At 39.0% G+C, this 16,392-nt stretch overlaps 1 protein-coding gene across 1 annotated transcript in view; it reads right to left on the reverse strand.

Annotated features, from left to right (window-relative positions):
- LOC125226256 (5'-3' exoribonuclease 1) overlaps positions 1–16,392 on the reverse strand; it is a 32,805-nt gene that overhangs the window by 2,838 nt on the left and 13,575 nt on the right. Inside the window, 18 exon segments of the mRNA XM_048130184.1 lie at positions 259–351; positions 1,554–1,657; positions 2,183–2,443; positions 3,984–4,098; positions 5,399–5,466; positions 5,554–5,631; positions 6,066–6,150; positions 7,861–8,013; positions 8,459–8,718; positions 9,146–9,249; positions 9,252–9,343; positions 9,935–10,116; positions 10,714–10,841; positions 12,334–12,463; positions 13,476–13,690; positions 14,503–14,570; positions 15,298–15,447; positions 16,058–16,227. Of these exon segments, the coding sequence (XP_047986141.1) occupies positions 259–351; positions 1,554–1,657; positions 2,183–2,443; positions 3,984–4,098; positions 5,399–5,466; positions 5,554–5,631; positions 6,066–6,150; positions 7,861–8,013; positions 8,459–8,718; positions 9,146–9,249; positions 9,252–9,343; positions 9,935–10,116; positions 10,714–10,841; positions 12,334–12,463; positions 13,476–13,690; positions 14,503–14,570; positions 15,298–15,447; positions 16,058–16,227 (2,456 nt within the window).

The raw sequence follows: 16,392 nt of genomic DNA on the forward strand, positions 1-16,392 counted from the left end.
TATTTTATATCATGCACGGAATAAAGTATCAGATAATTATTAGAAAAAGATGGACAGAAGTTTTTTTAAATCGAATTTGTATTTAATAAGTCCGGCATGAATATATAAAGTAACTGAATTGTCCGTGACGTCACTCAATTCGATTTCATATTCATTCCACATTAGCAAGTCGTTAAAATTCGTTTTGACAGTTGTTAAAAAGAAGCTGTTTTGACGAGAAGGCAAGTAGCCTAATGTGCAAGTGTGAAAAATAATTACCGATTGTGAGGATGAGTGTCCTTGCGCCGGCGCGGGCTGCTGCGCCAGCAGGCCGGCGCCGCGCCGCTGCGGCCCGGCGGGTTGTGAACTCGCCTGTACGATACAATAATAACCAACTATACTCTGTCAAACAAGTCTGTCAGTAAATAAGAACAAAGAAAACTATATGCATCCTTTTCTTTAGGGTGCTAGAGAAAAGGATACCTATAGTTTTCTTTGTTCTTATTTACTGACAGACTTGTTTGACAGAGTATATAATATAGGAATTCATCACATTTCAGGGACAATAGTTTCTGACGAATCGGGTACTTACAGGACGGGAAAATCAAATTTGAATGGTAGTATAAATATAAATTATAACTTTATAAAGTCACATGAGGTAAATGCGTCTTTAGAAGATATCTCCGAAATGCAACTTAGTAACTTCCTTATAGAAGATCTCAAAGTTCTAATGCCATACGCTATATGATAAATAAACAAACACTTTACACTAAATGATGACCATATTTGGTTCACAGTGCAATAGTTCTAAAATATTTTGTTTAGAATATATAAGACGCATTTACCTCGGGCTACCTGACACCAAATATTCAATATCTAAAGGGTCAAAATAAAAAGGGATAAAATTGTAACAATGTCAATGTACAACATTGTCTCTCATAAGAACGCTCTAACTGGTAATTTATATAAAATTACAAAGAAATGTTGTCCTTATTGTAGTAAAACGACGTCGTGGTACTTTTTACTTGAAAACGTCAGATACTCGTACCTATGTTTATAAGCTACCTACCTAAAATGTACCTACATTATTGTGGATTCATAAGATAATGTTCCTGATAAAATAGATTGATTTTAAGTGTGTATTAATTTCAAGTGGTTTACAGCACTTGCACCTGAGATTACTAGAGTAGTTGAAACAACTTATTAGAAACTTTTTTCACAATCATACCGTGAGCTTTATGTGTATGAAATAAGGTTGAAATCTTGAATTTTATATATTGCAGTGACGTGATGAAGTGGAATTATCATAGATAAATTGTCATGTCATCATAACAACTTGTTTAACAACATACAATGAATGTTAAACTACATGTTTCTTTAGTTTTATATTTAAAACTATTGTCTTTTTACCAATTTTGTTATTACACTAGTTCGATCAACTTTATCGCATCGGTGCGTCCCTATCGCACTTACAAATTGTGCGAAAAGGACGGCCGGACGTTATGCCGTTTATCACGCGACCATGCTTGCCTACCTGCCTTTACTATATAGGACGAATATAAAGGACAACTTACCGTTGGCTGGTCTGTACTTGCAGCGGTACAAATGGGTTGGGTTTCTCGGTATTGTTCGGAGCATTATGCGTGGGTGCGGATTGAGTTTGGTTCTGTGGTGGATTCTGAAATACGAAGAACGGTTGAATTTATTTTTTGAGACAAGTCCACAGGACTATGGCCATATTTTAACAAAAGAATGTACCTACCTAATCAAAAAGAAACAATTTTTCAATCCGGTCAACAAGACGCCGCGTATAAAACTGTACAGCAACAGTAAACGGTAGAAAAAAAGCATGTACACACAAAACTGGAGCCATTACGCACACGTCACGCAAGCAGTGTGATGTCTTTCATCTATATCTTTAGATTACAATGCGCGTCTACGCCACCGCACACGAATCCAATATGCACTAGTCACTAATGCAATTTAAGTCACCTTATTCCAACTGGGCGCCGATGCTACTCCAGCGACGCCGAGCAAATTTTGCGAGAACTGTGAATGCTTTTGAGAATGATTCTGCGGATGCAGATGGTTCTGCGTTGGAAGTGCGCGTTGTTGAACGCGGGGAACGCAATGTTACGCAACCGATGTACCGTCCTTCATAAGACGCGACCAGTATGCACAGGCTAATAATTCAACGACTAACCTTATTCCAACTAGGTGCCAACGCCACTCCAGCGACGCTGGGCAGATGTTGCGGGAACTGCGGATGCTGATTCTGCGGATGGTTTTGCGTATGATTTTGCGGATGCGGATGGTTCTGCGGCTGCTGTTGCGGATGCTGCCGCATCGCGTTCTGGTTGCGTTGGAAGTGCGCGTTGTTGAACGCGGGGAAAGGTATCTGGTTGGGCCCAGGCCCTTGGAAGGGTTGGCCGAACGTCGGGTACGGAGGCACTGGTGGTTGGTTCTGTGTGAATAGAAATGGGTTAATATTTGATTTATCACTGTTAATGGTAGCCTGACAAAAAGATTTGATTATGATTTAGGAATAGAAATAGTAGCAATATAAATGAGATTTAAGCAAATCAAGATAATATTTTTGACAGCTTTCTCCGTTTTCTTTCATAAAAAAAAGAAACTATAGACCAAGAATAGAAAGTGGGATACTAAGTTACGATATCTCCAATCGGTATCTCTTTTAAATAGTTTAGTCTCTTTACGCAGGTAAATTTTCAAATAATAATTTTGAAAACGTAAACTATGCTAACTCTATGACTATGCAGTTTTATGTACTCGTATCAGCAAAAACGGTGATAACTACTAATGTATCTGTATTACTAATATAGTTCGTTTGCATGCAAATTTCAAAAGTTTTTTTTTCGTTTGTATTTTTTTAGATCCTAATTATGAGCAATGGAGCTTATGAGTTGATTTTAACACACTCGTGTACCTGAAATCGTCAGATTCATTTGAAAATACGTCTTACAAAACTTCCAAGCAGTTTAACGAAGCGAAACATCTGTAAAATTTCATTTTTGTATATTAAATGAGTCTAAAGTTGAAGTTACAACTAGCCAGTCTCTCAAAATGTAGACGAACTTATCCCGCCATTGTCGAAGCTTTGTCGGTTTAACTCATGAGGCATATATTCAATTCAGTGGTTATTTTGACCCAAAGTTACATATTATATCATAAACCGGAATAAGTGAGATAAGAGAGCCTTTTCCTAATATGATATGATTGACCCTCTTCATTAACCCGTACACTCATCGTCAAAAATACTGTTATAGTCCTAGCGCCAAATTTACCGGAATACTTCTTTATTTTTATAACAACAAATGTGTGTTAAGTAAGGCTGACGTCCACTAACTTACGTCGAATTGAGACGCGTTGAATCGTCTTCCATAATTTACTATGAAAGGTGAATTCCATTTGACGCGTCGCCAATGGACGCAGTTTCATAGTAAAATGCAGAAGGCGGATTAATACAAATAACTTATTAAGAAAAATATAATAGGCTAGTTTCCTACTAGTCAAATCAGCTTCTTTTTAAGAACTGTCAAAACGATTTGCTAATATGGAATTACTATGAAATACTGAGGAGTGACGTCACGGTTAATTTATTTACTTTATATCTTTCTCTTTGACTTATTTAATAGAAATTATATTTAAAAGTAACTACTGTCCATATTTTTCTGCTAATTGTGTGGTGTGGTGTGGTGTGGTGGTGGTGTGGTTCGTGAACTACATAAAATATTTTATTTTAAGTATAGGAAACTAGCCTATTGTAGTGGTTACTCTTAAAGACTAAGAATTTTATAAGGGATGATTTATACAAATGCCTGAGCTAGGATATTAATTAGATTCGATCATTGATGAGAATGATGAGATTCGATTCGGCGAGCCTAGTGGACGCCAGCCTTTACAATATATTTGACACTTTGGCTGTCACTGTACATTTGAAGCTGCCTGTATCCTGATAGAAACTATGGAGTGCCGTATATTACCTTGTACTGTCTGTTCGTCCACTCCTGATACGCTTGGGGCGGAGGCGGCCTGTTGAACGCGCCATTTTGCTCTTTGCGCCAATTCTGAGGCTGAGGCGGTTGCTGCTGTTGAGACCTATATTCGAAAATGTTGAAATCTAAGTCAAATGTAAAATACTAGACATTCATCCGTCACTTCCGTCAGTTACACATTTTATACATACATACATATAATCACGCGGCGTGATTATATGTATGTATCCCATAAAGGGGTAGGCAGAGCACATGAACTACTAAGTTTCAGTGCCACTCTTGGCAAAAAGGGGTTGAAAGATATCCAAATTGTGACATTGCAGTGACAGGTTGCCAGCCTTTCGCCTACGCCACAATTGAACCCATATCCCAGTCGACTTCTACGGCACCCACGGGAAGAGAAGGGGTGGTGAAATTCTTAACCCGTCACCAAACATTTTTAAGTTTTTAAAAACGCTCCTTGACAGTTTGCGAGTCTGGCAAAAAGGAAGAAATTAAAAAGTGGCATAATTGTCGCGTCGTCGGCTCCAAATCAATATGAATGTAAGAAAATGGGTCCTAGGATGTGATGTGCCTACTTTATAATTTCTACTATTTTTGCCAAGCAGCATGATAAATGATAATTGAATATGTGTATGTCAAGTATGTCAAGTGATTAACAAGTATAGGACGGATCACATAAATTGGAGGAGGCACAAGATTCCCTTATATGGCGCGATACGTAAATGTCGAATTTACGCCACAAGATGGTAGAACCTACAACGCACACGATCCCAAGAATTAGTGAAGGAATTTTCTTGGACGAGAGGTAATCTTACCTGCTAAATAATTTCCAAAATTCGCTAGTTTGGCTGCATGTAAAAATTATAATAGTATTTTCATTATACATGTGTTCATAATTTCATGCCTACTATATGCACTAGATGACTAGACCAGCCATACTCAAAGTGTGCTCCGCGGATCCCTAGGGCTCCGCAAAGCCTCTCTGGGGGCTCCGTGTTAATTTTGGCTACCTGCGGGCCGGTTTTTGAGTCTCACGCGTTCGAATTCAGAAAATTGTCACTGAAAATAATAGGCAAGTCACCGTTTTCAACCGGTATTTTAGTGATAGTGAGACTCAAAAATCGGCCCCTCTGACATGCAACTTCAACTTTCTTCAATAAAACCAAATATTCACCAATTGTTAAAAAATAAAAAAAACAGTTTCAGGTATAATACCTCACATTAGAATCTAATGATTAGATTTTACTAATAGGATTACTTATTAAAATAAAGATTGCAACTATTTTTTTTTTAAATTTAAGGGTTCCGTCAGATATTTTGCTTTCTAAAAGGGTTCCATGAGAAAATAAGTTTGAGAACCGCTGGACTAGACGATAGTAAAAATATAACAAGTATTTTACCTGTTTGGTTGCTGTTGCGCATTATTGTCATTTTTCGATCGCCAACTTTGATTCTGATCTCGTGCGTTCTAAAATAAAAATGTTCATTAGTACACTTCATGAAACCTTGGTTTAATATAAAATACTATTTAATACTATAAATAAGTATAACCAACCTTGCTAGACTTTTTATTAGTATCTGATTCTCCTTGACTGATGTTGAGTAGACTCCTTAGAAGCTGTGTAGCATTGTCCTAAAAATAACATAGTTATTATGAACATATTTAAAATTTTAATACATACATATAATAACACATACAGAGCACATGAAACTACTCCAGTTTCAGAGCCACTCTTGGCAACATATACGAAATAGTGACATTGCAGTGGCAGGTTGCCAGCCTCTCGCCTACACAACAATTTATAGGTGACTAGCTTTTTCCCGCGGTTTCGCACGCGTTAGAAAGAGACAAAAAGTAGCTTACGTCACTCTCCATCCCTTCGACTATCTCCACTTAAAAAAATCACAATTCGTCGCTCCGTTTTGCCGTGAAAGGTGGACAAACAAACAGTCACAAACTTTCCCATTTATAATATTAGTATGGATTTATAGTTTTAAACCTTGAGTCAGTAATATTAATAAAATTGTAACCAATTTTTTTTTTGCATAAAGCAGTGGGTCGCTTACTTGTGAATTATCTGTAGCAGGCGTTGCAGCACTAGCTGTATTATTTCTGGTTTCACTCACTGGAGTCTTTTGATCTCTCGTGGGACTGTAAAAGAAAAAGTGAGATGTAAAGTTTACTCGATGAAACTTGAATTCAATTAAATCGCGTGGCAGTTTTCAAAGATTCAAGAGAAATTAATTCAAAGATTCTTAATTATAGTTTTCTACTCCCGTGTTGTTATTCGTCATTTACAGTGTCGTGCATAGATCGTTAAAACCCTACATAAAAGATGCCAGCCGTGGCCCGGCGCCCCGCGCACCCACGCATACGATATAGCTCTAAAAGCATTGTTAGGTAGCCTTTAAGGGATATAGCGGGCCGCGGGGCAACGGTGTTTAACTAAACTGAGTCAAAAAATACTCGTGGCGTCTTTATTGACAATTTTCGGCTTCGCCTAAAATGTTACCCACGCCACTCGTCTTTTTTGACCTCCTTTAAACGCCTGTTGCATAAAATACTATTTGCGATAACGTTAAACGCATTGATCGCGCGATATTCTGTTAATGTAGAAAAAAATACACAACGCTGCAGTAAGCACATTGTATTTACACATTCCGTGATCGCAAGCGCAAATGCTGCGTCCATCGCATCATAGAGGAATTAGTAAGGGAGTTGTAACTCCATACACCAGTAAATGCGTGTTATTTGTATAGGCGTAGTTAAGTGACATCTAGCGACAATCACGCGTCAACTAGCGTAAATTATCACTACTGCTACTTGTCAATAGATGTCGCGACGAACGAAAAGTCTAATGATCACCAATTTTTAGCTAATATTACAATAGTACACTGAGAGAAATTTGCATTGTGAATTTAACAAGTTCGACTTGTTGCGGTTTATCCGTTTGAATCAGCCAAACGTATGTTTAAAACAATATGTGTCAGAGTTTTGAATGATTCACGGTTATTTTCATTAGACTTATATTGACCGGGATATAGACCGTGATTACCTTTTTGATTTTTTTCGAGCTCCCGATATTTCGACGCAGTTGCATGCATCATGCATCATGAAAAGGTAATCACGGTCTATATCCTGGTCAATATAAGTCTAATATGTGTCAGCTTGTTTTTATGAAATCGACTTGTTGATTCAAATATATTGCCGATTCAAATGACAAGTAGGTTGTTGTTTGAACCAAAGAGCATGTAGGCGCTATTTTAACCAAAAAACTTGTTGAACGAACATGAAAACTGGTTGTATTTTCTCTGTGTATTAATCAGTATTCTGTTTTCAATTTCTTCTGCTTGTAATATAAGTTGTAAACTGTTCTAATATTAAATTTTTGGCAGACGAGACACAGTTGCCACCTAGTATCGATTAGGTGGTACATAATTCACGCTATTTGACGCGTGATTGTCGCTAGATGTCACTTAACTACGCCTATACAAATAACCCGCATTTACTGATGTATAGAGTTACAAGTCTTCTTTAACTTATTCCTCTATGATCGCATGCAACTGAGGGGGGACTGAAATCTTCTCGAGGCTGAGGCGTAGGGTTAGAGCCGGTGTAGCTTTATTTGACGTTCATATGCGCATTGTAATATGCCAACTTCGCTTCGCTTCAGAACCATCGGTGAATGTTATTGAAGTGAAACTTCAAATGCGACTTCCAACTGACAGTGTTGCCAACTCGAATTTTGAAATACCCCTTCCTATTTTCAATTCCACATTATGAAGTTATAATTCTTCTTCTCCACGCACTATTTTTTTTTTTTTAATTTAATAAGCTTTTTGTACATAGATGAGTGTTTACCTATAGCTAGCGAACGCGGAGTTGTGCCCGTCGTCCCTGCGCAGTAGGTTGGGCGTTTTGTTCGTGCTTTGCGTCTCTTGCGCCCCGGCGACGGTCACGGCGTTCCTCAGTTTACGGCCGTATGATATGTTCAGCATATTCGTTGGTAACATCCTGTGGAAGACATAATAAGTTTAGTTGTTGTTAATAAAGTCGCACAATCTTTGACGCTATACGCTGATCGAAAGTTTGGCTCTGTCACGCAAATACGGAAGAGCGATAGAGATAGCGATGCATTTGGCTACGTATCCAGTTCTATTATCATGCGGTGATGATGCCTTTATCACAAAAGTGACTCGATCTCTTTACGAAAAACTACCTTAAAGTTGCAATAGTAAAAGCTCATAATAACTTACCTACAGAACATATGCTCTTCAAACGAGGCCCCAGGGAAAGGCTGATCAAACATGACTTGATACGTCGGTTCCGCGTTTAATTTATCCGCCAACCGTACAGTATTCTACTGCAGATATTTTTACAGCAGTAATGGTACCTACCAAATCTAAGCTGACCGGTTCCATTTTTACGAAAAGCCATCTCAAAGTTCAAAATGTCTTACCTATAAAATCTTTGTTCTTCAAATAACTCCTCAGGAGAAGCCCCAGGGAAAGGCTGATCGAACATGACTTGATACGTCGGCTCAGCGTTCAGCTTATCAGCCAGTCGCACAGTATTCGATTGCGGAGGTTGGTACACAGCAGTGATGGTGCCTTTAGCTCCGAAGGGAGCGGTGATGCTGCGAGCCACGCAGACCACGCGGTCGTACATTTTGAAGTCCGCTTTAGGGTCAGGCTGGACGTTTCCTTCATGGAGTTCCGGCTGTAAATATTGAGTTTGGTCAGATAAGAATATTCGAGGTACGATGAGGTGTAGAGAGATGGATCCTTGTATCTTTATATGAATAATCTGTCAAAACGCCCTTATAGCAAGCGATAAAATGGGATTTATATGTACCTTGAAATGAAAGTGACACATATAGACATTCAGATTATGGAGATTTGAATGCTGATAAGAGCTGAACCATCAGCACTACTTTTTTAACGGGTTTTATTGGGATCACTGTCTTGTACAGAATGTTCAATGGGTAATGAGAAGACTGTCACGCTTCACATGAAGCGTCACAGTTTTTTCATTGACCTTTCAAGTTCTTGAAGTTGCTTACCCAAAGAGCTGAAAAGTGCTTGCAGATCTTCGGGTTGAAATTGAAATGCATTTAATTTGTATGAGTGGGGTTCATTTAGCTTACCTTGTACAGAAGGTTCCATTTAACATGAAGTGTGACTGTCTTCTCATTGCCCTTAAGTTCCTGAAGCTGCTTGTCCAAAGAGTTGAAGAGCGCTTTCATCTCTTCGGTTCAAGCGCATCTGAACCGCATTCACGCCGCGCAGCGCTTGAGTGAGGTTGCGCCTTTAGCCACGCTTGTACTTCTTGGGGTTTCTTCTCACTGGAAGAAATTTAATGGATAAGTTAAGCATTTACTATGGTTCAATCAAATATGTATCGCTTAACTTCAAACTTGGGTAAATCCATTCTGCTATAAGGTTGATTATTTTTTAGATCAATATTATATTTTTTATATAATCAACCTGAAAGCAAAATGGATTTACCAATGTTTGAAATTAAGCGACACATATTATTACTAACAATGCGCGTAGTAACAACTAAGGCCAATCACTTTCTATGAGAACTAAACAATTTCCATACAAAACTGTTAATTTTGAATATTATGTCATAATCTCTATTTATTACTGTGTTGAACTGTGTTGTCTCTCTATTTTATGTTCTACTATTGATTTTCACTAATCGTTATGTTACAGCCGATTGTTGTCTTAGAAAATACATAATGCGCTTTTCGTAAAAAATGTGACAGGTACTTAGACAGTGGCCACATCCTTTATTTTATACAATTTCACCTGCTACAAGTATTGATATGGTTTTACACTGGATACGTCCGTTCTTATTACAGCCTGCCAATTTATTTTAATTCTCGAATCTCGATAACACAAAATAACAAGTTAGTAAAAAAATCACTTACCCAACTTCGTTAGGCCAAATGTCGCTCTCAAAGAAGATGTCATTATACATGGATTCCGCCAGCTTGTCGAATAGTTCCGGGAACTGTCGCTCGTAGCTCTTGACTAAGTCGATGCAGCGCTGCGAGTATAGCCACGTGTTGGACACGGGGCAACGTCGGGTGTAGCCGGATACTTCTTGGTTCTACAATAAGTCAATTTATTATAGGTTAAGTGTGTCGCTTAACTTCAAACTTGGGTAAATCCATTCTGCTTCAAGGTTGAATATATAAAAAATATAATATGATCTGAAAGATAATCAACCTTATAGCAGAATGGATTTACCCAGTTTTGAAGTTAAGCGACACAAGTGTCACTTTGACTGTATTTGTCAGTCTCTGACCATGTCTAAGTCTAGGGACTGACGATGTAGTAGAAGTAATTTTGCATTAAGGGTATAAACAAATATACATACAAACTTTATAATACTTGGTCATGGCAAATGAGAATGCCGTGATATCGAACCCACGATCAAAAATTTTAAAACAAGTTTGTTTGGGACATTTTCTTAGAAACTAGTGGTGGACTTGGTAGTGCAACGGAAGCAGTGCTATTACCGCGTACCGTTCTTTTTTAATCACGTAAAATAAAAAGAAAACCATGTAATATATTTCCTATAAAAAATATTGAGTATTGAGTTGAACTAGGTATTTGTGTAATTGACACGGCTGAAAAAAATGTAGTTTACCAACACTTCTTAAACGAATTTGAGTTATTTGTGTTTTTATCTCACTGGACTTACCTTCTTGTTGAATTTCAAATTCAGCCCGACGTTGACTTTATTCTGTGTTTCAGTCGGTAGAGTATTCCTCTGACCAGAAACCACCAGCACGGTACCCGTTATTCTTGAGAGGAATTGAGGCGATATCCCTGCAAAAAAAAACGTAAAGTACCGCGTAAACTGATCAGGACACACTGGTACCTTTTTTATTTAAATAAGGGGTGTAATTTGTATAACCGACAATACATAAGGAATATTTAAGTGGAGTAAAAAAGTAAGGAGTACTGTTACAGAACCCAAATAAAATAAAACTACAATTCACAAATGTAATTACACCGCGTATCCCTATGATTTTAAATTGATGATTTTTTTTAAATTAAAGGGAAAATGGAAAAATGTACACCTCCTGCAGGACTCGAACCTGAGACTTGCTGGATTGCCGGTCCAGCCTCTCTGGCATCCGTTGATCATTCGGTCGCTCTGACCAAGTTAGGTCGCAGGTTCGAGTTCTGCCGGAGGTGTGAGTTTTTCCATTTTTATTTATTAAGAAAATCTAGTGCTAATTTTTAGACGACATTCTAATGACGGGAAACATTTTTTTAGTTCTTGACACTCAAATACGAAAAACGGGATACGAATGTACCAGAGTCGTTAACTTTTATAATATTGTCCACAGAAGTAACGTTTTTAGGGTTCCGTAGTCAACTAGGAACCCTTATAGTTTCGCCATGTCTGTCTGTCCGTCCGTCCGTCCGTCCGTCCGCGGATAATCTCAGTAACCGTAAGCACTAGAAAGCTGAAATTTGGTACCAATATGTATATCAATCACGCCAACAAAGTGCAAAAATAAAAAATGGAAAAAAATGTTTTATTAGGGTACCCCCCCTACATGTAAAGTGGGGGCTGATATTTTTTTCATTCCAACCCCAACGTGTGATATATTGTTGGATAGGTATTCAAAAATGAATAAGGGTTTACTAAGATCGTTTTTTGATAATATTAATATTTTTGGAAATAATCGCTCCTAAAGGAAAAAAAAAGTGCGTCCCCCCCCTCTAACTTTTGAACCATATGTTTAAAAAATATGAAAAAAATCACAAAAGTAGAACTTTATAAAGACTTTCTAGGAAAATTGTTTTGAACTTGATAGGTTCAGTAGTTTTTGAGAAAAATACGAAAAACTACGGAACCCTACACTGAGCGTGGCCCGACACGCTCTTGGCCGGTTTTTACTAAATCTTTTTGACCCATTTAGTATCCCAACCCTTTCCCGCTTGCAGATGTTTCTGCATGATAAATAAGTTTTTTTGCAAAAATGTAATTTTTGGCACAAGCTTTTACTGTACCTTTCTTTCAACAGTCATCTACTGCTCCTCCGAGAGGTTTTTAAAAACCCCTTACTCGATGGGGATTCGACGTTTCATAACAGAGTGCCTATGACCATCTTTCTGCATCATCATCAGATCAGTTCCACGATACCATAACATTGCATTGTCACGTGCTTTAACATATCTGTGCAAAATTTCAGCTCAATCGGAAACAGGAAGTGGGTCTTTAGCTTCTACGTTTTGACCCACACTAACATGCTAACAAGGCAAGTTAAATAAAAGCTTGTAAAAAATGTTTGATTCTCTGTTTTACCACAGGAGGCGGCGGCGTGGTGTGCGCTGCGGTACGGGCAGATGCTGGCGTGCGCGCCGGGCGTCGGCTCCGTCTGTTCCGTCACTTGCACTTTGATGCGCCCGCTCCTGACTGCTTCCGAATCTACCACCTATAACAACATGAGTTTTCAATGATTCACGGTTATTTTTATTAGACTTCTATTGTCCGGGACACAGACCGTGATTACCTTTTTAGTTTTTGTCGAGCTACGATATTTCGACGCAGTTACATGCATCATGATTACGGAAAACTGATATTAAAGTTGTGTAGACTAGACAGGGCGCGATCTACCCTCCTTCGCGTGCGCCGGCTGCATTCGCTTTCAGAGTTACCACAGGGGCCCATTTCTCAAAACTACAGTTACAAGCGAAAGTCTCTTTCCAACTTGTCATATTAGACATTGACTGCCGATTGTAAATTGTAACATGTAGCTTCGATAAATGGGGCCCTAGTCACATTCACACTCAATGGCTCATATTAAATACAACATGGATTTTCAATGTAAAAGTGATAGATTTGTGATTTTGGCCACATGTATCAGGGGCCGTTACTCCAGGGGGCCCTGTAGAGTCCATGCGGCGAGCTGCCGAAAGTGAGTTACGACCGATCGTGTTGAACTGTAGTGACTCAAGAAGGATCGCTGAAGATGAAGTGTGGCGCGAGCTTGTGAAATGTAAAGTATCTTGTTATTTAATGCATGTTAAGATGTAATGTTTTGAAATGAAGTTGCCCGCCGAGTTTCTTGCCGGTCCCATAGTGGATACCCCCCTCCCAACTGAGGGGGGACTGAAATCTTCTCGAGGCTGAGGCGTAGGGTTAGAGCCGGCGTAGCTTTATTTGACGTTCATATGCGCATTGTAATATGCCTACTTGAAAAATAAATATTTCATTTTCATTTTCAAAGGCTCTCTAAAGTTCTGGGATGCTTTAAGACAACTACCGCCTACAACAAAACCTTTTCAGTCCTTACTGTTGCCATGCACCTGCAGTATTGCCCCTGCGTAAGCAGGAACACATTTGATCCCACCGGGAAAGCCTCTAATGGCGTCGAGGACCTGCCAGCTTCCTGTATAACATGTTCGACCACGCCTGATACTACAACTTATCTTACTACAAGTTACCGTAGCCATGCACCCGTAGTACTGCCCTTGTGTGAGTAAGAACACATTCGATCCAACTGGATAAGCCTCTTGCGGAGTCGAGAACTTGCCAGCCTCTTGTATGACATGTTCAGACACGTCCCGGACGACGGCTTGGTACGCGTAGCCGCATGCGACTGAACACCATTCCGGCTCGAATACCATTTGGGTGTTATCTTGTATTAGGTATTTGTAACCTGAAAATAAAAACACATGTTAGTGTAACGGCTCAGCCACGACATTAGTCTAAGCGCGGCAGCGGTGAGCGGCGGCCATACATTGGAGCGAGACACAGCGATGGGACTTTTTTCGCACGTATGGCTGCTTTGAGACCAATAATTAAGGCCCTCGTGCAGGCTTATATTGGGCGTGCAGCGTTGCGGGGCGTGCGACGTGCTAGTCAAAAAATGGAAGCTTATACAAGTGTCCTGAGTCGACGCTGCATAGATAGTATGCACGCTCGCCCGCCCCGCCGAACGTTCCGCACCAAGCGTAGACTCAGGCCTGAAAGCTTGGCCACACATGCGCGTTTTGAGAGCGTAGGCGGAGCGTTAGCGGAGCGTCAGCGGAGCGCATTGATAGCGGTGCGCCTGACAAACACTGGCGTTGCGCCCAGTGGACGCCGGCGAGAACTGAGCGCGCATTGCCAGCGGAATGCGCGCGGATTGCGAGCGGAACGCCGGCGCACCACTATCGCTCCGCTAGCGCTCCGCTAACGCTACGCTATCAAAACGCTTTATGTGTGGCGGAGGCTTTACACTTTGAGGCTCACAGTTCAACACTATATTTACAGGATATTCGCGGTAAGTCCTATTTCTGAATAAGAATCGTTACTTGTGTACTTATGTTTCGACTCGTTTGAAAAAAATTAAGGTGTTAGGGTCTATAAATAGAGGTAGAAATAAACACGAAGTACGTGCAGTGAATTCTGTTTTAAAACTACAGGTTATAGAATCCGTAAGGAATTTAAAGAAACATACACTTTTAAAAAGCAAATACTATGACTCACCTTTCAAATTAACAGCATGAATTATAACATTCACATTGCCCAGTTCAATTCCAAGGCGATTCTGATTACTGAAACGAAGAAAAAACTTATAATTTATTTGTTTACAAAGATTTCATAAAAACAAACTAGGATTAATGTATTTATTGTATGTAAAGTTTTGGCATGAGTTGACAATTTTATAAGGGTGTTATAAGTTTCATGTGTGAGTGTGTGTCTGCCTGTCCGTGTGTTTGTCTGTCGGTGGCATCGTACCTTCCGAACGGCTGTACATTGATTTAGTTCTTTTATTCTAATGAACACAAGTTAAATTATAATCTATTGAAAATCTTTTTGTTTGTTTAAAGCTAGTCAACTACTATGTAAATAGTTAAAACAAATAAATTATATGCAAGAAAAGTTACAAGTCCTCTGGTGCCTGAGTGAATAATTACTTTCCAATGCGTGCCTATCCGTCGGCCACAAAGGTCGAGGTCGAAATTATCTCTCATATGAGTAATCTATACAAGGACTCGTACCAGCCTCAGCACCAGAGGACTTGGTCACTTTTTCTTTCATATGTGTAATTTATTTCGGTTTTAATTTATATACATAGTTCTTTTATGTTTGAAAGCTGAATCGGTCGGGAGTGTTTTTAGCCATTTTTGGTGGAAATCGGTCCAATATGTCGGGGTTTTCTTTTTAAATTTTAATTTTGTGGTTATCGATATTATTTCACCTGTCACGTCGAAAACGAATGTTACGATATCGTTAGTGGTTCAATTTATTTTTTCGCTTACGAAATACTGACATACTTACTGTTCTATGATCGTGGAGCGTTCTGATATCCACTGCTTATGTAAGTTTCCGAAATTAGACTCGGTGGTATAGCTTGGAGCACCGTTCACGTTATTGTTCTGATGGTCTATGTGGTGGAGTCGCATCTTCTCATTTGATACCGAAATTACCCTAAAATACGAAGAAGCATTTTAATTTTCATCATTCAATTCAATACATATGACAGGTGCTATTTTTTGACAAGCAGAATCGTCTGCAATCGACGCTACTAGGTTTAGAAAAAAAAGTGGGAAATCACTGCTTTGGGTCAGATCTGAACTCTCCTCACAGCCTGTGAATATTAGATGTGGTGTTACTATATATCTTTATGCTTTTAAATATTGGGGGACACCTTACACAGATCAATCTAGCCCCAAACTAAGCAAAGCTTGTACTATGGGTGCTAGGCGACGATATACTTACTTATATAGAAAAATGCATACTTATATACATAGAAAACATCCATGACTCAGGAACAAATATTTGTGCTCATCACACAAATAAATGCCCTTATCGGTATTCGAACCCGGGACCGCGGCTTAGCAGGCAGTGTCACTACGCGCTAGGCCAGACCGGTCGTCAAGCTTTAGCCATTAAATGTTGATAACGCGTCATTACTGTCAATTTAGGTCAAATGTCGAAACAAGGATAGTCGGTTGATGCACAGACTCTTATTTCTCATAGACTTTTATCAAGAATAACATCTATTTATATAGAATAAGTGACATAAAAGAAAACTTACTTAGCCTTAGTAAGATGAGGCCATCCAACCCAAATTATCTTCCCCAAGAGGTCCTGAGCAATTTTCTCCAACTGTGGCTCAATATTGGAATCCCTAATAATTTCCACCATCATGTTTTCATTGCGGGACGGCTGGTCGAATACTTTCACCTTGCATTTCTTCAAGTTTGTCTGAAAAAACATCTCATTTGTGTTATCAATTTTTATTTGTAATCTTTTTTTACTATAAAATATACGTTTAAAAATACTTTTGATACTTTTCGTAATTTAATAGTGAAACTTTAATTTTCAGAAAGTGGCTTTTTTAAATTCCCGCACAAATTCTCAAAACGCAAC

Source organism: Leguminivora glycinivorella, chromosome 5, assembly GCF_023078275.1.
Source record: "Leguminivora glycinivorella isolate SPB_JAAS2020 chromosome 5, LegGlyc_1.1, whole genome shotgun sequence".
Lineage (NCBI taxonomy): Eukaryota > Metazoa > Arthropoda > Insecta > Lepidoptera > Tortricidae > Leguminivora > Leguminivora glycinivorella.